The following is a 25126-nucleotide window of genomic DNA, read 5'->3' on the forward strand; positions in this document are numbered from 1 at the left end:
TTCCCTAGAAAGAAAAATTTTCAGTTACTTAGGATAATGGAACTTGGAGGCTCGAAACTGATTGGGATGGTAGAGAACAGTTTCCCAGAACATTTTGAAATGTGGCTCAAATCTTCATTTTCTGAAGCCCAGAACCTAGAGAGCTGGTTACTTTTCATAGAGAAAAAAAAAAAAAAAAAGGAAGAAGAAGGAATAGATTCCTAACTTCTCTTTTGTACCTATGTGTTTCACCCATGGTATTATTTTAACCATAGGCCTACAACCTTTGGCTGGGACAGCTCTCACCACTGCCCCCTCCAATCTCCACGGATATAAAAGAAGCGAACCCATGGCACGAGTCTTAAAAGGCATGCCCCGCCCAGACCCATGGCCAACATCCTGGAGCCATAAATAACGCCCCGTGAGCCACACCATCAATTTCCTGCCCACAAACTCGATGGTCCCATCCAAAGTCCACGGCGACATCACCGTGTCTGCTTTTCATGGAGGCTTCTTTTTCGTCTGTTTCTTGGGGGGTTTGGTTGTTGTTGTTTGTTGCTTTTTGCTTTACAAGATTAAATACTTTGCTCTCATGCCTCTGCGAAATGGTGTGTTAATTCCGTCTCCAGGACCAGTCTCTGCATCCCCATCCCCACCCCTCGCCTCAAGTCCGTCCGTGACATGCACACGCACGGTGCAGCTGGACTTTGTCTCCACATCTGCCACAGCCCAGAGGAACAGACGGTACCTGGCAGTGAAATGAACTTGAAAGAAAGGAAGAAAAGACTGGAGCGCATCACTCACCCTCAGGGCCACACTGTGCCGGATTACTGATGCAGGAAGTTTTGTTCCTTCTGTAATAGAGAAATGTGACTCCTTTTCCCTCCTTGAGGTAAATGCCTTTGTTGACCTTTCCTTCTACAATATCTAAGTAAGAAGAATGGCAAACATTGTAGATTAATAATTGCAGGAGATGAAGAGTCTGGAGACGTGTCAGGCTTACAAACAACTTTGATCAAATATGCTGTTTTATTTCTGTTTATAATTAAATATTTCTATTCAATGACATTACAGATATTATTTAATATTATTATATATTAATGGTATTTAACATTTCATAACTGTGAACTAGACTATACGTAATGTATTAGTGTCAATATTAAATAATATTCTATCTTATTAATATTGTATCCTAGTAATTAATATCATCCCAGTGTATAATACGCATTGTAATATGACCACATTATAAATACTGTATTTGAGTTACCAGGAGCTATATGGTTAGAATCTCCTACTGTCCTCAACTTTGGAGTCCTTCTCACTGTCATCTTCACGCGAGACTTTTCAGGTGAAACTCTGAGATTCAATTTCAAATGTAAAACTATACCTGCACTCTCTCTCCTTCTGAATTCTCTCACTGAAAGCCCGTGATCCGACACATGGGGACCCATGATTTTAAGAGAATTCCTTTCCAGGCTCTAGGAGGGAAACTCAGAGCCACACTTCAGTCATCCCAGCAGAGCCTGCCAGTGACTGGACCGCAGGGCCAGTAGTCCTGGCGGGGACGCCAGCTCCACCATCATTTTGTTTGTCCCATTCTGATAGCAGACCTCTCTGATGGTGTCAGTGTGATGTAAGTGGTTTACAGAATAGATAAGGGAAGACTATAAAAGCCAAGGGTGACGAGTCACACATTGTTGACTGGGACCAAAACCACCCAGATGCCTCCTCTGCCCTGTGGCTGCTGCGTCCTGCCCTCAGAGCTGGTGGTCCAGCTGAAGATGGACAGAAGTGCCAGGGGCCCTTTGACTTGACCACTACCCCAGGTCAGATTCTCTAACAACCATTGGCATGTACATACCAATCTGAAGGATTTCAATGTCTTTCCTTACTGTTTTAAATTCATTTTTTTAAAATTTATCTCATTTATTGCTGAGGATGGGGAATCTATATATTACATAGTTAAAATGGGCAACTTGAAGTTGCAGGATTGAATGAGGCTGTATAAACCCCTAAACCAGACTATTTGCTTGGCAAAATTAATTTTGGAAGTGAAACACCCCATAGTTGAAAGAACGACCAGGTCATATATTTTTTAAAAGGTCAGGAGCAAGACCTAAATCATCTGAGCCAACTTTCCATACTGACCAGAAAGCTGCCCAATTGCTACTATCTGTCCTGTTCTGTGCTGCCTAAGAAAAATATGAAACATGTGGGCCTTGGAGGTTATTAAATTAGATAATCATTTAACCATGACTCTTGTGGGTGTGTCTTTTAGAAAACAGCTTCTAATGATTTAAAAAAAAAAAAATTCCAGCTACAGAAGAAATGCTGATTTTAGTGTTTGCAAGACATCAAATTTTTGATGAGGTATTTTAAAATTGACTTTAATTTTCCATTTCAAGGGCATATTTTTCCTTCCCAAAAGAATATAATCCATTAAAAAATCCAAACAAGGTTTATTTTTTGGAAACTATCTCATCTTATGTCTGTATTGTTCTGAAAATAAGCAGCCGGTTTGGAAGACCCTGGTTGCTTGAAAGTGCATAGACACACCCTACCCTACTATCCTTCAGTCTGTGATACTTCCTTTAGAATTAAGCCGCGGTCTTAAGTCCTTACCATCAAATACCCTGAATCTTTGGCTCTTGGGAAGATAGTCACTCATTTGCTAGTCAAGATATAGTGAATTCATATAGAACCAGATCGGATTGGCCTTTCAGTTCATTGCAGATCCAAACTTAACACAGAAGTAACACATGCTCACCTACGGTTGCAGAGAAATTTGAGTAGGCAGAGTCATTGGTATAAACAAAGGTAGAATTATGAGAAGGGAGCACAGTGAGGTTGTGGGTTCGTGATGCTGGGTGAAACAACAAAAGAAAAAAGCACAATGAATGAGTGACACAAAAAACAAATGGAATTGACATATCTCTCAACATAATACACGTCCATAAGTGTGCTTTCATCCCACAAGCAGCTCGGGTTCTCTCTCCCAGCCCCACCTCCCGCTTACTTATTCAGTCAACATCATGGCAACTCCAGCAGCCCCACGCTGTCCCAAAGCTCGGGTGCTGTGGCTGTTGTATTTGGTTCCAATGGGCTGGCCCCAACTCCCATCCGGATACTTAGTTGAGAGATATGAAACTGAACTCGGCCACAAAGTAGCCTTAACAAAAAGGATTAACGGTTGTGATGTCACAAGAACTGATGAAACAGAAGCACAGCATGAAAACAACTGCATGTTATGACGACAAATGGACAAAACAACAGAGATTTAATTCAGCAACAAATAACAAAGCAGTGCATCCACGCAATAATTTCCAACACCATTCAACCGTCCCCAGCAGTAAAATGTGCTGATGGATTCTATTCCTTTTTCTTTTGCCTTAAGAAGCCTGTAATCAAATTGAAATATGCCAGCAGAACACTATAACATAAAGAATAGACCCAGTGGAAAAGGGCAGTGAAACCTTCATTATTCGAGTGTTTCGAGACAAACACCAATATAGTTTGAGTTTTATGGGAAATTAATATTTTGGGTGAACAAAATCCAACCACAATGTAATTGTATCTGATAACCTATGACAATGAGATGAGTTGACAGGGTGAGGAGAGAACTATACGGATCATTATTTGAACCCTTGTCTAAAGTAATTACGGAAATGTTAGCACCCAGGTGCTAAACATGGAGCTATTTTGACAATGCATTTTCCACTTGGAATGATCTCCTTTCAAAGGCTTTAAAATAAAAGCCCTGATAAGAGAAAATTAGATTATGACAAGGGGAAGCCATTTCTTTTGACCCGAGATAGTCACAAAATGAACTGCCACAGGAACAGTCCATCCCTATAGCACAGACTATTTGGAGAATATATGAAGCCTCAATGGTTCAGTGTAAGTTTTCCTCATGGCCACCATTGCTGCCCAACATGCAGGCAAGGAAGAGATAATGCCGGATGAAGGCAGGGCTTTGGGTAGCCCTGCACAGGAAGGAGGACAGCATCCTTCTGGAGGGCCCTGCTCTTTGAGTGCCTTTAAGGATGCCAGCAGCAGAGACATCCACTGTAATACTTCCTGATTTGCAAAGTTTAAGAAAGACATTTTAGAATCTGAGGTGACAATTTATGGCAGCACATGACATCCTGGGAATAAGGAACAAATCAGTGTGCTGGTGTGCGAATCCTAATAAGCAGCAATGTGGGTTTTCTTTTTTTAATCTATTGCAAAGAACCAGTGCAGACAATCTGAGCATGTGCTAGCATGGTTGTACAGAAACCTCCTGCTGTACAAATCAATCATTGGACATAATCAAGAGGAATAAAAATTAAGATGTCAGAACATCTCAAATTACTCAAAACTTACACTTTAAAAAAATCTTATTGGGATGGAAAAAGTACTCAGGGATGTCTGGGGTTTCTCCTTCTGGTAAAAGTCTGAACTGAATCAGATAGAAACTTTATTTTCCATGGAATTGCAGACCACTGGAAGCATCTTAGGTTATGTTCAATGACAGGGGGGCTGTCAGTGAAGCATGGAAGAGCTGATGGGTGGGTGGGATTACCTTTGCTAAATGAAATTGTGACCCCACAAACAGGGCATTAGTCTTCACTGGCACAACCTTTGGCCTTAGGTTCAAATGGGTCCCTGCTTTGGCAGGCGTGTAGATTACGCCATTTGTGTCTACCTAGAAAACATACATCCTGACTCGTACAGAGGTTGATCCATCAGGTTAAAGCTGAAAACAGCTGCTTTTGTTTTAAGGTTGTTGGAGAAAATGCACATCTTAATATTTTGAAACATAAATGTTGTCTTTTAATCATAAAAACATATAAAAGTTCTAGTGAAATTACTTTGCAATAACAATTATTAAGGGGAAGCAACACAAATGTCTATTCATCTCTGTCATCCTGGCTTCACAGCTGATGCTGTTTGTTGTTCACTGTCTCTCTGGACTGCCCCTAATTCCTAAGAGATGCCCATGGGGCCCCAGTTTCTGTTCCCACCCCTGTCTACCTCCAGTTGTCTCCTGAAGTTCGTGGATCCCGTCCACATTTTCCAATGGCCAGTAATGGGAAGCAGAAGCCAGGACCTCAAACCCTTGAGGGGAAAAAAGAATAAAAATGTTACATCACTATTAGGAAAGAAAGATCTGGACATAAGGAGCTACTTACTACCTACATCAGGAATTGGGGGAAGGATTAATTATCAGAGTGACTGTGGAGGTACTCAAAAGGTATTTGAATAGATTCAGCACATACTCCCAGGTTTCAAAAACTCAATAAATTAAAAACAAATGAATATTTTTACAGGATAAAACATACTAAATAGGAATAGATAGGGGGGTTCATGTTTGGGAACGCATGTACACCTGTGGTGGATTCATGTCAATCTATGCCAAAACCAATACAGAATTGTAAAGTAAAAATTAAAAATAAATAAATAAATAAATTAAAAAAAAATAAAAAAAGGAATAGATATCTTTTAGCCAAAAGAAAATAAAAGCCATTCTGCCTAATGGCACAACACATGGAGCATGCCCACACGTGTCAGAGAAAAAGATAAGAATGTCCATTATCCCTGATCCCACCGTTAGTTCCTACACTTTAAGAGAGATAGCTGATGCAGTCAGACAAGAGAGAAAAAATAAGGCTGAAAAAGAGGAGGAAGCCAGCAGCTATATTGTGCAGACATCGCGTGAGATTCTTTACAAATACGTCCTATTTCAGTATAACAATAATCTATGAAATAATTGTACTTCTAGCCATTTGTTAAGACAAGCAATACAATGCCACCTCAGCAGTCACCCAGCCAACTGGTTTTAGATACAATCCTCCATATACATCTCTTGAGTTGATCTTGATCTTTCTATTATTGCTCTGCTTCCTCCATACTAAAAATCAATCCTTTAAAAGTCTCCTTTAGGGTCCTTGTGCTTTGAGTAGACATCATATTGTGTAGACATGCTCTTTTTTATTCTGCTCTTCTCACTTAATATCATATGAATTATTTCATTTATTTTTTTTTCTCTCTAACTCTCATAATGGAGTTTGAGTAATAGTCCCTGGAGAGGCTGCACCATCACACACTCAACTGTTCTCCTAACTTGAATCTTCTCTTGGATTAATTCTCTGTGAACAGTTCCCAGAAATGGAAATAAAGATCCAGATGACTAAATAATAATCAACTGCCTTTAATGTCTGCCAGGTCCCAGAAAAGTTAAAATTACCAAAGTAATCTTTGTGTTGTTCATTGTAAAAAATATTTTTTAAGAAGAGATAATATGATCATTATTTTCAAATGATGTATGCCTGATAATGAAAATGGAAAACTATTACAAATAAGAAAAGAATTTAGTAAGTGAAAAACTGTTACAAATGGTAAAAGAATTTAGGAAGGAGGCTGATACAAATTAAATATGCAAATGTGAATAGCTCTCTTGTATTCATATAATAATGCTAAAAAAAAGAAGAAAGGTTTAAATTTATAAATGCAATCAGTAAAGAGAAGACATTTAAGAACAAAAGAATAAGAGCTGCACAACATTCTCATGAAGAAAACAATCACATCATACTGAAGGATGTAAAAGAACCCTTGAATAAATGAAGGGCTTCCCTGGTAACTCAGCTGGCAAAGAATCCACCTGAAATGTAGGACACACCAGTTGACTTGACCTATTCTTAATAAAGAAAACTCAAAAATCAAAAAATATCTACTAAATATGCTCAACATCTCTAATTATCAAAAATACTACATTAATTATCAAAAATTAAAAATACAGTGAGGTACCACCTCACACCAACCAGAATAGCCATCATAAAAAAGTCTACACATAATGAACGCTGGAAAGTGTGGAGAAAATGGAACCCTCCCACACTGTTGGTGGGAATATTAATTGGTGCAGTCACTATGGAAAACAGTATGGAGGATCCTTAAAAAACTGAAAATAGAACCACCGTATGACCCAGAAATCCCATTCCTGGGCATACATCCAGAGAAAACTCTAATACAAAAAGATGCATGCACCCCCAGTGTTCATGTCAGCACTATTTAGAACAGTCTAGACATGGAAGCAACTTAGGTGTCCATCACCAGATGAATGGATAAAGAAGAAGTGGTACATATATATACAGTGGAGTACAATTCAGCCATAAAAAACGATGAGATAATGCCATTTGCACCAACATGGATGGACCTTAGAGATTATCTTACTAAGTGAAGTAAACAAGGCAGAGAAAGACAAATGCTAAATGATATCACTTATATGTGGAATCTAAAAAAAAAAATGATACAAATTAATTAATTTACAAAATAGACTCACAAACATGGAAAATTAACATATGATTACCAAAGGGGGAAGTAGAGGAAGGGATAAATTACAAATTTGGGATTAAAATATATAACTACTATACACAAAACAGACATAGACAGTTCAAGGAAAAAGAAATACAAATTGCTTTTAGAAATATAAGAAGTTCAGCCTTGCTGATAATTTTAAAAATCATGTTAAAACTACAGCGAGCTAGCCTATTCACTTATCAGACTGGCAAATGAAGTTACACTTATTAGAAGACTTAAGTATCTCTTGGACTGCAAGGAGATCAAACCATTCAATCCTAAAGGAAATAAACCCTGAATATTCATTAGGAAGGACTGTTACTGAAGCTGAAGCTCCAATACTTTGGCCACTTGATGCAAAGAGCCAACTCATTGGAACAGACCCTGATGCTGGGAAAGACTGAAGGCAAAAGGAGAAGGGGGTGGCAGAGGATGAGTTGGTTAGACAGCATCACTGACTCAATGGACATGAATCTGAGCAAACTCCAGGAGACAGTGGAGGACAGAGGAGCCTGGTATGCTACAGTCCATGAGGTCGCAAAGAGTCAGACAGGACTTACTGACTGAACAACAACATACTGAAGTGGGCAAGTTCTACCACCTTTTCTGGTGGGAGTTCACCTTTCTGGAGGGCAATATCTATCAAAATCTTAAGCTCACATGATGTTTGACCTAGCAATTTAATTCCTAGAAATTTATTCTAAAGATCTACCATATTCTCATGCATATGATCAAAGACCTATGTACAAGGGTATTTGTTGCAGAATTTTTAAAATAGTAACAAAAACCTACAAACAGCCTACATGCTCATTTACAAAGGGCTGGCTAAATAAATATGGAACATCTAGATAATGATCTAGGGTGTAGCTAGGATAAATAATGAGGCTGATTTACATGTACTGACATAGAATATTCTTTAGTCATATTGTTAAGTTAAAAAAATCAAAGTGAGAAAAATATGTTTATTGTGAACTATTTTGTATAAAATACAGTGTTTCAGAGGGCAGGGAAAAGAGAAAGAGAGGCTGCTTGGCTGTGTACTCTAGAAACTGAGAAGATTAGTTTGGGGTAACAAAATTGAGAAATGGGGTGTAAGAATAGAGATTTTCATTTCTGTTTTATTGACTGTTATAGTGAAGTCGCTCAGTCACATCTGACTCTTTGCGACCCCGTGGACTGTAGCCTACCAGGCTTCTCCGTCCATGGGATTCTCCAGACAAGAATACTGGAGTGGGTTACCATTGCCTTCTCCAGGGGATCTTTCCGACTCAGGGATCGAACCCGGGTCTCCCGCATTGGAAGCAGACGCTTTAACCTCTGAGCCACCAGGGAAGCAATTGAATGTTAGGACCTGTATTTTAACAACCATTTAAGTCTTGCTTTCACAATTAAAATGACCATAGATAATGTTCACATGAAACTTTCAGAGGAAACTGAAGCACTCCATCTAACATCTGAATTTCTGCCAGGATGCCAAACATGTGCCCAGGTCCAGATCATCGGGTTCTTTTTACAGTTTGCATCTGTGAGGCTGTCCCTTCAGGGTTATGTAACATGCATCAAAAATGGAAGCCAAGAACCCAGCTAGTTCTACAATAGGGGCCAAAGAGAGGTAGCTGTGTGCACACCTAACTCTCTTGTACCTGTTAGGGACTTGATGTCCTCTGGGAAATGAGTGGTTCTATTCCAGGACCTCAACAGTAAGAATATGAAATGCAAAAATCAAAAATATTCATCTTCCTTTCTACCATGATTGTTTTTTTCTAAAATCTGGGATATTAATTTTATTTTTTATTTTTTATTTTTTTTTAGACTAGTCAAGTGCAGTAGTGAGAAGGGGGGAAGAGTAGAACGAGGAGTTCGATCTGTAACTGACTGTGAACAATCAATTGAGATAACTCACTACCTTCGGACCAGCCTGGGATATTAATTTTAAAGAGGAGAAGACATCATTGACTTGATATTCAATTCATCTGGGGGAAAAAATAGGAAAGGAAATAACATCTTTTAAGCAAAGAATAGATGTTATATCTTCAGAATCTTCATTTTCATAAAGTGAAGCCTGTGGGTAATAAATTTCTTTCCCTATCAGCTCCACTGAGAAATGGCCATGTCCATCCTGGGCAGGAAGGCTCATAGAATCAAGGGATCATGTCTTGCTCACATAGAAAGATGCACCCCCCACCTGCCTGCCAGCCAGTGCCCAGTGATGGGAAGTATCAGTGATTGGGTGAGGGGGGTCTGTGATCATGAGAAGGCCTGCATGCTACCCACCAAATGGCCCAGATGTAACTATCAACACTGAGTTTGTCCAGTAAGTCATGAAGGAGGTGCAAACTGAAATATCCATGAGGGCCAGGGGCATGAGGAGTTACCTGCAGGGAGGCCAGGGATTATGTTCACTGTGGCTTCCAACTTGGAAGGCACAGGTGATCAGAAAAGGTGCTGGGAACAAACACCTGGACCGCCCCCGAGTTTCTCACTCCCAGGTCTCAGGGCAGTGGAGGCTGGGCAGGGAAGAAAATAAGTGTCCTGTCCAAAGAAAGTGACTTCTTCCCAAGCCAATGATCCCACCTCTGTAGAAGGATATGCCCAATATTGCCAGATCTGCCACTTTCAAAAAGAAGTCAGAGGGACTTCCCTGGTGGTCCAGTGGCTAAGATTCTACACTCCAAATGCGGAGGGTCCAGGTTCAATTCCTGGTTGGGGAACTAGATCTCACAGGCCACAACAAAGGGTTTGCATGCCGTAGCTAAAGATCCCGCATGCCACAACTAAGACACAGAACAGCCAAATATATAAATACTATATAAATATTTTTAAGTCAGAAATACATATTTTTTTAAATTTGAAATCTCCCCACATGGTAATGTCAACAATTTAGGTTTTTTTCTTAATTAAAACATTATGTGGCATGAATAAGACACATCAAGGAACTGAATTGAACACACAGATTTCCTTTTACAACCTAAAGAGTAAACAATCCATGACCCTAAAAGTGTCAAAAGAAAAGGATCTCATTCTTTTGTGAAATAGACACTTCAGCTATTTTCCCAAAAAGAAGGTGCTATGGAATCTTCAGGTTGTACAGTCACCCTGGTTTTCACCAAAGAAACCTAAACAGACCAAATGTCTACTTAGACAAGACAACAGCTGAGGGGTAACATGGTTCATACAGGGTCTTCAAAACATCCCCCAGCCCTAAAAAATAAACTGAGAGAGACAGACTTCCAGCCTAGGTCACAACTATAAAGCAGTTCTTCAGACATACACAGAGCCAACAGGCAAAGGAAAAGATACTAAACATCAGAGAAATGCAAATCCAAACTGCAAAACTCACACCAGTCAGAATGGCCATCATCAAAATGTCTACAACTAAATAAATGCTGGTGAGGGTGTGGAAAAAAAGGAACCCTCCTACACTGTTGGTGGGAATGTAAGTTGGTGCAGCCACTATGGAGAATAGCATGAGGTTCCTCCAAAAACTAAAAACAGAGTTAACATACCATCCTGAAATACCACTCCTGGATATTTATCCAGAGAAAACTAATTCAAAAAGACGAATGCACCCTTATTTCACAGCAGCAGTACTTACAATAGCCAAGACATGGAAATAACCTAAATGTCTATTGACATATGAATGGATAAAGAAGTTGTGGCATATGTAAACAGTGGAATGTTACTCAGTCATGAAAAAGAGTGAAATAATGGCATTTGCAGCAACATGGATGCAACAAGAGACTCTCATACTAAATGAAGTTAGACAGAGAAAGACAAATACCATATGATATTGCTTACATGTGGAATCTAAAATATGACACACATCGACTTACCTATGAAACAGAGTCACAGACATAGAGATCAGACTTGTGGTTGTCAAGGCGGGGGGAGTGAGGGAAGGGATGGATTGGGAGTTGGGGGTTAGCAGATGCAACCTATTACATATACAATGGGTAAACAACAAGATCCACAGGAAACTATACTCAATATTCTGTGATAAACCATAATGGAAAAGAGTATGTAAAAATATATATGTATATACACATATACGTATATATAACTGAATCACTTTCAAGTACAGCAGAAATTAACATGACACGGCAAATCAACTCTACGCCAATAAAATACCTTTTTAAAAAATCAGTTCTTCGGGAATAATTTTTCATCCATATTTAATGTTTTGTTGATGAGAGGGGGAGGGAGGGAGGGGTATCAATATTCAGAAAGAAAATTAATAAAAGCTTTCATTTTTCCTTTCCAGTTTTTCTTCCAGATTTTTCTATTCCATCCTTTCCCTGTTACTTACTCTCTGTGTCAGTAGAGGGAAGCCCTCACCCCTTGAATGTGCGGAATATGTCTCCAGGGTTCCACTGACTTCACTGGACAGAAATCTACACCACACAGAGGAAAACTGGTCCCTGCCAGTCCCGTGCCAACTGGGTCCCCTCCTGTTTGGCCTATGACACACCGAGTTCATCCACAGCAGGACGCCCTGCTGTCGCCCCTGCCCAGAAGTCTGCTTGCTTTCTTGCTGTGCATAACCAGCTCTGTCTTGCAAGCCTCGGTCCACGGGGCACACCCTCTGAGAGACCTGCCCTGATCACCTTTTATCACCCACCATCCACTCTTTCTACCAACCCCCTTGTTTGTCTTCCCATGGCACTCACACTATAATTTGAAAGTTTTTGTTTGTTATTATATTTGTTGTCTATCTCCTCTATCAGACTCTTTGCGACTTGAGTGCAAAGACTGTTCTGTTTGTACCATATCCCAGTTATTTAAAACCAGGCCTGGTGTGTGTGTGTGTGTGTGTGTGTGTGTGTGTGTGTGTACATGTATGTATCAGAAATCCAGGGTTTTGAACTTGAACTCTCCCCACCCAGGTTTCATTGTCTATTGCTTCTTTTTAGTAACATGTCTGTGATTGTCAGTATTAGTATAATTTCTCTAAGGTAGTTAGTTGACCAACAGAAAAACATCTTCTACACTAAATTAGGATGTAAGAGGAACAGTCTCTCTATGAAACCAAGGCCAGGTTCAAGCCACTCCTTGAAGCTGAGAGCCTAGGATGTGAGTGGATGTGGGGAGATGTGGCTAAAGGCACAATGTGGGAACCTCCCTGCAGCTCTCTTTCCTCCCTGACGGGGCTGGGGTCTCAGGACTGCTTTGTTCACTCTGCCTGATGTTCCTGGCCAGACCCCGCCCCTCATCTCCCCTGGGAAATCAGCGTGCATTATGAGGCGTGGGTTAGTGGTAGGGCTCACACAGCCTCCCTCTAGTACGACACTAGATGATTGATTTATTCCCAAATCGTTCAGCATTTTGGCCAAGGAAAGGGGAGCTGGCGAAAATTTACCACCTTCACATTCTTTTCAACAGAAGATTGAACTTGAATGTGCAGATAAAAAGAAACAGCAGCACAGCCTGGAAGGGTCTGGGAAAGGGGCGGCAGGTGCTATGTTGAGCTGCAAAGGTGACAAGGAGAAGCCCCTGAAGCAGCCCAAGAAGAAGCCCAGGAATGGATGAGGAAGATAAGACATCCAAGCCAAACAGGAGGAGGGGCAGAAGAAAGCCGAGGAACTAAAAGCGAAGGCTGCCAGGGAAACGCCCTGGCCACAGGTGGAATAAAGAAATCTGGCGAAAAATCTGCCGGCCCTGGTGCCTGAGGCAATGACGATCCTTGGTCCCACTTCTGCTTAAACATCTGGATTCCCTGCCATAATGTCTGTGGCCACCTATAGTTAGGAGGAAGTGTTGTCTTGGGACCTATTATACATTTAAGGATAAACTTTTGAAAAAAAAAAAGAAGAAGAAGAAGCGGCAAGCCCTGTGAGACCTGCAGGTAAAGACAGGGAGATGACAGGATGCCCCAGCGCCCACCGTGAGGGCCGCGTCACTCCAACGGGGACAGACCCCCACCCCACGTCCACCTTCACCCAGCACCATGCTGGTGCTCCCACCAGACCGGGGTCCATCTCCTGGGACCTGGATTCACACCGTGGGGATGCTGCGCGCACCATCTCTGGTGGGTTGTGGAGGCAGCAGGGCTGCTCTAGACAATAATCACGGCCAAAGGCACGCTCACCCCCAGGTCAGTGTTGCTCTCACGGCTCCCAGGCAAAGACTTGGGGATGTTAGTGCGAGGTCCCCTCCACCATGCATGTACCAGCCAAGCAGCAAATGGGAACAAGGGCCAGTAAGTGCACTCCCACCATGGTCACATAGGCCTCCTTCTCTGGGAAGGAGCAAGGAAAATTTCTCGCTTCTTCCGTCCTCCCCAAGGAAAGCTTCATGGTGATGCATCCAGACAAGACTCACAATGGCAAAGGGAAAGCCGGGGGTGGGCGAGGGGTTTCATCGGAGGGGCTGGAGCAGTCAAGCTCCCATAGGAGAGATGAGGACAAAAGAGGGCAGGGACAAAAGGATGGGGACAAAAGCTGCTCTAAGGCAGCTCAAGTGAATCTGCGCTGGAGACGCACGACCTGAGTCAAGGCAGAAGATGCTTCACCTGTGAACATCCCGTTTCTTGAATCACAAGTGTTCAGGAAGCTAGATGGCTTGGGGCACAGAGACCTGCTTCTCCAAGTCAGAGGTGGAGGATGATGAGTGACCCAGGGGACAAGGTGTCAGGACAGCTGGTGGGGCCAGCGGAGCCCAAGAAGGGTTCCTTCCCCAACAGCCTCAGAGACAAGCAAACTGCCTCCAGACCCTGGCCTGGGCAGGGAGAACAGGTAGTGAGCAGAAGATGAGGGAAGCTGCCTTACCTGGATGGACTTGTGACCTGGCATGGGCCCCGTGCACCTGCACACAAAACATCACACTGTAAGACACAAGGAACCTCCCAGCAGAAATCTGTTCCCGTCTTGGCGAGCACCGCCTGGGGACATTACCTGAAAATCACAATAAAATAACAGCAGCCAGGAGTGCCAGCAGCAAAGAGGCAGCAGCTTCTTCATGGTTTTTTCAGAGGTGAAAATATGATCCAAGTGGAATTCCTGAGGGTCTGTGACAAAGAATTGCCTTTAACTTTCACTTCTTTGGGAAAGGGACATTGTCACAGGTTCCAGAAAGAAGAACACCATCTGTTTAGCTAGAGTTTGTGAACTGCAGAGTGAAGGTAGAGTCGTGGAGAGTTAATAGGTGTTTCTTGCCTGTCTCCAAACTTGAGAGTCTTCGGTGATCAATAAACACATTGGAGCGACCAACCAGCCCCGGGATGAGGGGAGGAGAAACAGCTTCGATCCAAACTCCTGAGAAGCGATCCTGGGCTGGGATTGCAGTGGCGAGGCTCAGGGGGCAATCGGGGGTCCCTCACGGTTTTCTTTTTCTGTCAAGAACCGTCATTTGTCTCCATTCAGGTCCGGAGTTGGACATTGCCTTTTTTCCTGGAAGCAGGAGGAATTGCGTCTGGAGCTCCCGGGGCTCTCCGGCCAGCACGTCGCTGCCTAAGTTCTGGTGTGACTCAGGCTTACACCTCCGTCTGTCCCCCGGCGCGGCGGCACGGCGCTCGGGGTGGAGAGAGTGAGTGATGTAAGGCTCTCTCCTCAAACTTTGTTCAGCTCTGCTCCTCTGTTTATATCCCACGGCTGCTGGATCCTTCCTGGGTCCTAACACCGGTCTGTTAAGAAGAAGTGGGAATTATTTTCAGGATTTGCGGTTCTGAAGCAGAGCAGACAGAGCCAGGGTGTGGACATGCCTTAGCTGCCTTCCCTTAACACCTTCAAAGTCAGTGTAAATATTAATAAATGCAAAATGTACAACAGACAATAAACTCTATTTAGAGCTGAGTCTTCTTTGCCCAAAGAAAAAAGTAAGGTGATCTAGGGATAGAAAAAAAAAACAAACAAACACCCACACCCATTCCCCAGCACATGCCCCCCACAGGATGCTGGCCACTTTTCTCTTTAACCTTTTCAGAGATGAATGAAACTGTTTACAAGGTGCACTGGGCCATTACACCAAACCCCACATCTCCCCTGCAGCCACAGCATCCAGGGACCCTTAGCCAGCCTCATCTAACTTTACTAGAAACTAAAACTTTTATCTATGTTGCATACATGTCCCCACACAAACACCGTTAAGTAACACAGTTAACCCACACAAATACCAACAGATTCCTTACTGTCTGAGCCATCAGGGATGCCCCTAACTAACACACACTTGATTAACTAACACATACTTGATTAACTTACCTCCCTGCACCCTCTCCAACATTTAACTAGCTGTGTGTTCTTAGGCAAGCTACTGAACCTCTCTGTTTCAAATTCCTCATCTGTAAAATGGAGGTAATAGTTTCAGCTCCAAAGAGCTGTAACAAGAAATGAGATAATGCATATAAGGCTTTCAAAGTAGTGCTTGGAAAATATGTAGCACTCCATAAATGCTCGCTGTTTTTTGCAAGCAAAAACAAAACAAAACATATCACTCAATAAATGTTAGCTGTGATTATTATTATAAAGTAGAAAATAACACTCATTAAATGTTAACTAATATTATTAGCTCCTTCGTCCTGACTTTAAATGGGAACAGAGTCCAAGTACTTCCTAAAGAGAATAAGAAAATGACCTCCAGTCTCCATGGGGAAGAACCAAAAAAAGTGATGTCAAAACTGTGAAATGATTATTTTTAACTTGCGCCTGTAGCCCACAACTTCTCAGATGATCTGATAGCCTGAACTTCCCTGCACAGCGGCAGCAGGGTTCCAGAAAATTCCTGCGCACGTTTCTCCATCTCTTCGCACTTGAAAAAAATGGCGACTCCACTGTGGTAACTGCACCTTTATCCTGCAGCCTAGGCCGATGGCCTCAGCGGAAACTTACAGCCTTTATCTCTGCATTTCATCTGCTTTCTCTCCCTCCCACCGCCTCCCTCTGGAAGAAAGAGAAAGATGCAAGAGGAGGGGGAGCCAATGCAGACTTGCCTTAGTCCACTTCTTAATTTGCAAAACATTAGACAGATTGCGGTTTAAATGGACCTGTCCCATCACTGAGACTGAACCACGCTGGCTGTGTTCTTTTTTTAACCATAAAAATCACCATCAACCCAGAGATTGTGATACTGAGTGAAGAAAGTCAGACATATATCACATGATATTACTTACATGTGGAACCTAAAAAAATGGTACAAATGAACGTATTTACAAAACGGAAATAGAGTGAAAGATGTAGACAACAACCTTATGGTTACTGGGTAGAAAGGCGGAGGGATGAATTGAGAGACTGGGACTGACATATATACACTACTGTATATAAAACATAACCAGTAAGGACCTACTGTATAGCCCAAGGAACTCTACTCAATACTCTGTGATGACCTACATGGGAAAAGAATCTAAAGAAGAGTGGCTATGTGTATATGTATAACTGATTTACTTTGTAGAAATCAACACAACATTGTGAGCCAACTATACTCCAATAAACATTTTTTGAAAATGACCATCAGATAACAGGAGGCATCTCAGTACAATAACAGCAATAAAGGCTGGGTAGAAATCAAAGTCAGCAGAACCTGCCCTCACTCCCCATGGACTTGCTTTTCATCTCAATCCCGGATAGCAGGTTTGTGCTCATTCACATCTCTTACCTTTCTTGGCTCCTTTTCAGGTGCTGAGATGAGCCCATCTTCATGTAAAGCGTCCTTTCCTATGGTGGGGGGATTTTGGAAAAGATACTGATGGAGTGTGGGTCTAGAATCCCATCCTTGTGAATCCCTTTACCAGAGATTGGTAAAAGAATGTAAACCTTCAATTATAAGATGAGGGTCTAATATATAATATGGTGACTCTAGTGGATAAGACTATATGGTGTAATTAACATTTCTAAGAGAGTAGAATTTATGTTCTCACCCCCTAAAAAAGATAAATATGTGAGATGTGAGGTGACAGATGTGTTAATTAGCTCTACTGTGGGAGTCCTTTCGCAGTGTACATGTATATCAAATCATCACATCACACACCTTAAATATATTACAGTTTTGTCAATTATACTGTGATAAAGCTGAAACAAATCAAAAGAAGCTTAAATTCCAATTAGGCTCTATTCAATACAGTTTTACGGGGATGAAACAAAGTGTAAAGTCGACTGAAAATAGGGGCTTAACTGGATTATTCACCCACAGCTGGATATGTGTCCTCCTGCTGAGCAGGAGGACAGCGTGGAGATCATGAAGAGCCCTGTAGAGCCCCCCAGACGCTGGCAGGGTGATGAATTCTCAATGCCTGATTCTCCTCTCCCTCAGCCGCACCTCTCCGCCCACACAGCCTTCAACACACCATCACATTTGTAAAGAGCTGCTTGGGCAGTGACCCTGTCCCACTGGGTTCCATGGAGATGCTGCCCCAGGAAGAACTATGATGCCCCCAGCCAGTGTTAGGGGTACAGGCAACACACAGACACCATAGAAATCAACAGGGTTAGAGCTTGAGAGATGAATGCATTGCAGAAATGGTGGGAGGGAGTTGGGGAATTCTCTCTCTTAAGGGACAAGGGAAGGAGGAACATTCTGGAAAGACATTCTGGAAGTAGCCTGGGGTGTACCAAGGGCCTGTGTTGTTTCTGCCAGCCCAGCCTTCCCCTTCCCCTTCTGTGGCTATAAGTAAGTGGTCTTCCTTTGGAGGGTGCACCTTCCATCAGCCCACGTGCTTCTGTCAGGAGGGCGGGGGCAGGGTGGAAACCCCCCTGCAGCACCTCTGTGCCCCGGGCCTGTGATTGTCATGCATCCTACTGCTAGGCTCTAATCTTCCCAGACCAGCACCTTGGAAGAGAAGAGGCCCCCCACCCACACTGGAGCTGCTATAATCCAGAAGGATCTTAAATTAAGGCTGCTCATACCCGCTTTTCCACTATAAAGAGTTACTATGGTGGAAAGAATGGACAGACTGAACTAAGAGATTTGATGGTGTCTGCCAAGCTCCTGGATCTGCGATGCTAGAGCCAGTTTTCACCGACAGGCACCAATTGATTCACGTTTCCCTGGAGGAAGTTTGAGCTTGGCTTCTGTCCCTGGTGATCAAGAGTCCTGGAGAAAGGGATGGATCTGAGAAGCTGCAGTCCTTTGTCCTTCAGTGACCTGTAGGCACAGAAAGGAAGGGGCAGAAAGGGAGAGGGGATGGAGAGAGAGGTGGAGCTTGGCTGCTGGCACCCCAGGCCCTCCTGCTCATCACCGCTGGTCCTGTCAGCCTCACTCCTTAGTCCCACACACTGGGATGATCTTCCTGATAGCAGCCCCTGCCAGCCTCACTCCCCACAGTGTGTCTTTGCCCGCCTGGGGCCCCTCCCACTTGACAGATGAGATGTGGGGATGGGGGGGGCCATGTGGCCACATGCATCAGTACCCAGAAGTGGGGCACTCACTGACAGGGAGCAGCCCTGCCCAGTAGGCTCAAGACCCAGCAGATAAACACCTCCTCCTCTTCTACTCCAGGGTTGGCAACCCAATAACAACCCCTTGAATTGACTTTCTCACCAGCCTGTTTTATTTCCCTGTAAACACCTTCATGTCTGGAATCAACCTCCAAGAAAACTATACACACACATTGTCAACCCCAGGCTCTGCTTCTGGGCAACCAAGAATAAGATTGACCATCAGAGGCAGATGAACTTAGAGCCTGTCATACAGAGTGAAGTAAGTCTGAAAGAGAAAAACAAATACCGTATATTACTGCATATATATGAGTCTAGAAAAATGGTATGGACAAGCCTATTTTCGGGGAAGGAATGGAGAGACAGAGAACAGACTTGTGCAAACAACAGGGAAAGGGGAGCGTAGAACGAATTGGGAGATTAGCGCTGACATAATAGACTACCATGTGTAAAACAGATGGCTGGTGGGAAGCTGCTGTATAACAGGGAGTTCAGCTCAGTGCTCTGTGATGACCTAGAGGGGTGAGGTGGGGGGCTGGGTTGGAGGGAAGCTCGAGAGGGAGGAGATCAGTCAGTTCAGTTCAGTTCAGTCGCTCAGCTCAGTCGTGTCCAACTCTTTGCAACCCCATGAATTGCAGCACATCAGGCCTCCCTGTCCATCACCAACTCCCAGAGTTCACTCAAACTCATGTCCATTGAGTCAGTGACGCCATCCAGCCAGCCATCTCATCCTCTGTCATCCCCTTCTCCTCCTGCCCCCAGTCCCTCCCAGCATCAGGGTCTTTTCCAATGAGCCAACTCTTCGCATGAAGGAGGAGATATGTATATATAATTATGGTGGATTTGTGTCGAATGGCAGACACCTATGCAATACTGTAAAGCAATTATCCTCCAATTTAAAATTTTTTAAGAAAAAGACTAAGCCTCAGGCATGACAGTCCCGGAGGTCCTGACATGCAGGCAGAGCCTCATAGAGTCACTGAACGCCCTGAAGTCACATGCACAATTTTGTTTGAATGCAAAGACATGAACTTTTGAGGGGAGAGTGTTCCATAGCTTTCATCCAATTTCCAAAGAGGAAGGGAGGGTTACAGCTTAAGAAATTGTTGAGTTTGGGGAGGAGGGTTTTAAGAAGATTGCCTAGAAGACATGGCTAACTGCCTGCCCCAAATCCAGTCTCTCCCTTCTCCCCAGGCAGAATCCCAAGTGCATGGGGCAGCGGGGCGGGGGCGGGGTGGGGGTGGGTGGGAGTGCTTCACTGGTGGCCCAGTGGTTAAGACTCTGTGCTTCTACTGCAGGGACGTGGGTTCAATTCCTGGTGGGGAAACTAAGATCCTGCATGGCCAAATAATAATAATAATAAGTGCATTAGTGTGCCTATAACTCAGTTAAAAACAGTCACTTCCCTTTCAGCTGGGGTGACCAGGGGACCACACACAGTGAGATATAGGCAGATGCCTGTGGCACAGCCTTCCAAGAAAACACTCTTGACCTTTGCTCTTCCTGAAGCCTGCTGACCTTTACCTTTTCTCTGGCCCAAACACAGAAGTGATGAGAAGAGACGGAGCAGCTGTCCTGTGATCGTGGGCATGGAAACCCAAACTTTTTCTCCAAGGACATGGAAGGCTGGAAAGAGCACTACCCCCTTCATCACAAGAGCAGCCTCCACATCTACAAAAGTGAGAATTTCTTGAGTCCACTAGCACGCAGAGGTCAGGGTGCCCACCAGGCCTGAAATGTGAGGAAGACAGACCCCTCTAAGGAGAGGTGTGCATGAGTCTTGGCTCACATGAGAGGGGGCATGAGGAAATGGGGCCCACACAGGTAAGGAGAATTCAGCAAAAGAACTGCAGTGAATTTGGAAAGGCAGGTGTGAGCTAGATGAGAGCATAAGGCCCCTTGTTGCTGTAGACAAAGGGGAGTTCACACCCCAGCCCAGGCCCTTCGCCATAATCAGCAGGTGCTAAGAAGATGTTGGTGGTGCAAGCTGGGAGGCAGCCTCTGAGCGGGGTTCACAGGAGAAGTGAGTGGCCACCATGCCACAGGCATGACACCTGCCTGGACCTTCTCCCCCAGGAACCAAAATCCTGACATTGCTGGAGAAAGACAGCTGCCACTGCACCCCAGGGTACAGGGAAGAACCGCCGTGGCTGGAGGAAGGCGAGACACTACTCTCTGTCCCCAGAGAGGGGCAGAAAGGTCCCCTTGTACCCAAAGAGGGGCAGAGGCACTGAGGACATCTGCCCACAATGCAGGGACTTGGGCAACCTGAGCCTGAGGCTGACCAGGGAAACGGACTTCCCACCACCACACTTTCAGGCCAGCTGGACTCAGCATCCTCAGAATGGGAAAGGCGAGAGCGTGGGGAGCTGTTCTGGCTGAGGAGAAAGGCCTGGAACAGAAAGTGGAGCAGGAACAGTGAGGAACTCCCTCTGCTGAACCAACCCCACCCCAAGTGCAAGGTGATGCCAGAGGAGACTAAAGCCAGGGCAGGGTTGACGGTATCCATGACTACAGAACCCAAGCCAGCTCCACTCCCCACCAGACTGATTTAACATGCACATACATGCAAACAGGCATATGCACACATACATATACAAATGTGTGTACACACACATGCACACATATACGTGCAGGCGCACACAAGCAAACCTGTACTCATGCATGCACACACATACACGTGAACATGTGCAGACACATACATATACATGTGCACGTGTATACACACATATATGTGTTCACATGTGTGCATATATTATGAGCATACATGTGCACACGTGCACAAGCAAACATGTACTTGTGCATGCACACACATAGGCATACACACATATAACATGCATAGATGTGTAGTGCACAGTCATGAGTTAAAATGCATGTTTATGCATGCATGCAATATATGCCTGCATAAGCACATGTGTGCACTACAGCACACACACACATTAATGCCCAGCAGACAGGTGCTCTTGTACTCTTTTCCCAGCAGCAGTACTGTTGACCTCAGTCCTCACTGTGTTACACCTGATGCCCAGCATTTATTCTAAAAGTATGACACACAAAAACGCAGGGAAAACCACATCTAGAGATTTTAAAAAATCAAAATTATATCAGAAAGTTTTAAATAATAGCTGTGACTAATATGTTAAATGCTTTAGTGGGAAAGTGTGACAGTATTCATGTACAGAGGGGGAAATTCTACAGAGAGATGAAAATTATAGGAAGGAATCAATGGAAATGCTGCCACTAAAAATAAAACAGATAACAGATCAAACACTCCTTCTGGGAGCTCAAAGTAGATGCAATACAGACAGAGAAGGAATCAGTGAACCCTGGGATGGGTCGATTAAAATTATCTGAGCTAAACCACAAAGTGAAAAAAGGAACTTCTGGAAACCAGAGCATGAAGGAACAGTGTCACAATATTCTCATATGTGTATATGAAATCCCAGAAGTAGAAGTGAGAAACTGAGACAACAAAATATATTTGAAGAGCAAATAACTAAGAATGTTGGAAAATAATGGTGTACATTTAACCACAAATTAAAGAAGTGCAGACAGTCCCCAAAAAGGATAAATCCCAAACAGGCCACACAAATGCACACACATGCACACACACAACACACATATGCATGTGCACATTCATCATGCCACACACATGCACACAACACAGAGATGCATGTGCATGTATGCACACGTGTCCACACATACAGAACACACATAGGCATGTGCCTATTCCTCATGCCACATGCACACACACCTCACACACCAGATAAACACACCATACGCACAAACCACACACCCCTAGACATGTGACATCATAAGAGAAATAAGAGAAAAATATACATTACATACCGAGGAGTAAAGACAAGAATTACATTAACCTTCTTATTGGTAAGTATGTGAGTCAAAAGACAATAAAGTGAAATATCTGGAGTTTGGGATGGTAGGAAGAGGGAAACTGTGACTCAAAATTCTGTATTTAATAATAGTATTTTTCAAAATGAAAGGAGAGACTGACAATAGGGGAGTAAGAAGTGACTGATCCTGGGTATAGAGTTTCTTTTGACAGATGATAAAATTGTCCTGAAATTAGAACAATTTCAGGGATGGTTGCACAAATCATGGTTTGATATTAAAAGTCATTGAATTTTGCACTTTAAAAAAGTGAGTTGGACGGACCTAGAGGATTGAAACCAGGTCTCCCACATTGCAGGCAGATTCTTTATCAGCTGAGCCACCAGGGAAGCCCCCAAGATAGCCAGAAATGGTTACAACAGTCTTAAATAGGAAAGACTATTTTTCTTATTTTTAATTGCTGTAAAACTTGAATTGTCAAAAAAAGAGTAGAACATGCTGTAGGTTGACAGCATGTGTAAAAGCAGGATGTATGAGAAGTACCACAGAAGAAGGGAGGGAGAAAGTGGGAATGTACAGTTGTGAAGGGCCTGTCCTACACACAGAGGTATAATGTGATTGGAAGGTGGTGTCAACTACAAATTGGCACTTGCCATCTATCTCCATAGGATTAAGTCATGTGCTGCTGCAGCTGCTGACCTTCAACAGCCCCTGAGAGGAGTTGAGGGTGGAGAGCAGAAATGAGGCACATTGTGCTCTGGGAAGTCTGGCAGGACAGGTCTTCCGATAGTTAGATATTTTCAGGAGCAGATTCTATGAGCCCAGTTCTTATATCTCCTCATATTTAGAAAAGCGTTAAAATCCCGCATGGTGACAATTGTTCCTCATGACTAGCAAAAGCTTCATGAGACTAGCAGAAATCTTCTGGAGAAATATGTGCTTGATTGCATGTATTCCCACTTCACCAAAACCACGTATATACTGGCCTCTTTGGGGCAGGTTCTCAGAGTTATCTGAGGTGCTGTCTCCCAGGCGGCAGTCCTCATTTTGCCCCGAAATGAAATTTGACTCACAACTCTCACATTGTGCATTTTTTTAAGTTAACAGTAGCATGTAACCTATTAAAGAAATATATCCTTCGATAACCACTGGGAGAAAATGCAGTAAAACTCAGGACAATCACCAGAAAAAAATTTTTACAGAAGTACAAATAATAAACTAATAATAATACATAAGGGCTTTCCTGGTGGCTTAGATGGTAGGAGACTCAGGTTCATTCCCCAGGTTGGGAACATCCCCTGGAGAAGGGAATAACAACCCACTCCAGTATTCTCACCTGGAGAATTCCATGAACAAAGGAGCCTGGCGCAGTACAGCCCATGTGGTCACAAAGAGTTGGACACAACTGAGTGACTAAACACACACTCCAATAATACACAAAATAGAATCACAGTAAACTGAATTCATCCAGAAGCAGACCAAAAATGAGGGATAGAAAGATAAGGAAGGATGAATGAAACAAATAGAAAATAACTAGCAAAATAAAGAAAAGAACTGGCAAGGAAAGTAGATTTTATTCAGTCACCACACTGAATCTAGTTGATCCAAAAACACCAAATAAAAGACAAAGATTCTCAGACTGGATAAAATAGAAAGGCCAAAAAATATACCGTCTATAAGAAACACATTTTAAATATAAATACACAGGAAGGTTAAAAATTAGACAGAAAAGATATATCTTGCAAACACTAGACAAAAGAACACTGAAGTGGCTATATTATCAGACAAAGTAGATTTCAGAACAGGGGATTTTATCAGGGATAAAGAGAGTCATTACATTACAAAGGGATGAATTCAGCAACAACACATAACAACTCTAAATATACATTCAACGGACAATAGAACTACCAAAATACATGATACAAAAACTGGTATAAGTGAAAGAAGAAAGAGGTAAACCTTCAGTTATATCTGGAGACTCCTCTCTCAGTAATCAATAAAATAAGTAGACAGAAAATCACTAAGGATACAGACCTGACCAACACCAACAGATCTATCAACGTACGTTGCTGGGGTGTATAATGACATTTATAAAACACTTCACTCGACAACAGAGAAATGGTATCCCTGTACATGCACATAAAGCATTAACCAATTGTGACCGCATGGACTGTAGCCTACCAGGCTCCTCCGTCCATGGGATTTTCCAGGCAATAGTACTGGAGTGGGTTGCCATTTCCTTCTCCAACATTTAAATGCACATAAAACATTAACCAAAGTTGATCATAAAAAGAACCTCAACAAATATAAAATACTGAAATCATATGAAGTATGGTCCCTAATCAATGGAGTTAGACTAGAAATCCAAAGGAAAGAGAGCTACTTGGATTGGAGGTGATGAAAATGTTCTAAAATTAGATTATGGTGATGGTTACATGACTCTGTCAATACTCTAAAAATACTGAATTGTACACTTTAAATCAATAAACTTTAGAGCATACAAATTACTAGAACTAACAAGTGAGCTTACCACAGTCACATGAAACAAGGTCAACATAAAAAATTTATTGTATTTTGACATGCTAACAAGGAATGAT

At 42.9% G+C, this 25126-nt stretch overlaps 1 protein-coding gene across 2 annotated transcripts in view; it reads right to left on the minus strand.

The window, feature by feature from the left end:
* The window catches only part of ADGRD1 (adhesion G protein-coupled receptor D1), a 181211-nt gene extending 166393 nt beyond the window's left edge, over positions 1-14818 (minus strand). Inside the window, exons 1-5 of one of the 2 annotated variants that reach the window (XM_040251588.1) lie at positions 14208-14818; positions 14082-14118; positions 4996-5079; positions 2747-2842; positions 784-906 (exon numbers count right to left, since the gene is read on the minus strand). In XM_040251588.1, coding sequence (XP_040107522.1) covers positions 784-906; positions 2747-2842; positions 4996-5079; positions 14082-14118; positions 14208-14273 — 406 coding nt within the window. In that variant the 5' untranslated portion in view covers positions 14274-14818. The remainder of the gene's footprint in view (positions 1-783; positions 907-2746; positions 2843-4995; positions 5080-14081; positions 14119-14207) is intronic. The other variant, XM_040251587.1, reaches the window with a different exon arrangement.
* Between the last annotated feature and the right edge of the window lie 10308 nt (positions 14819-25126).

The sequence above is a fragment of the Oryx dammah genome, unplaced genomic scaffold (genome assembly GCF_014754425.2).
Source record: "Oryx dammah isolate SB20612 unplaced genomic scaffold, SCBI_Odam_1.1 HiC_scaffold_12, whole genome shotgun sequence".
Lineage (NCBI taxonomy): Eukaryota > Metazoa > Chordata > Mammalia > Artiodactyla > Bovidae > Oryx > Oryx dammah.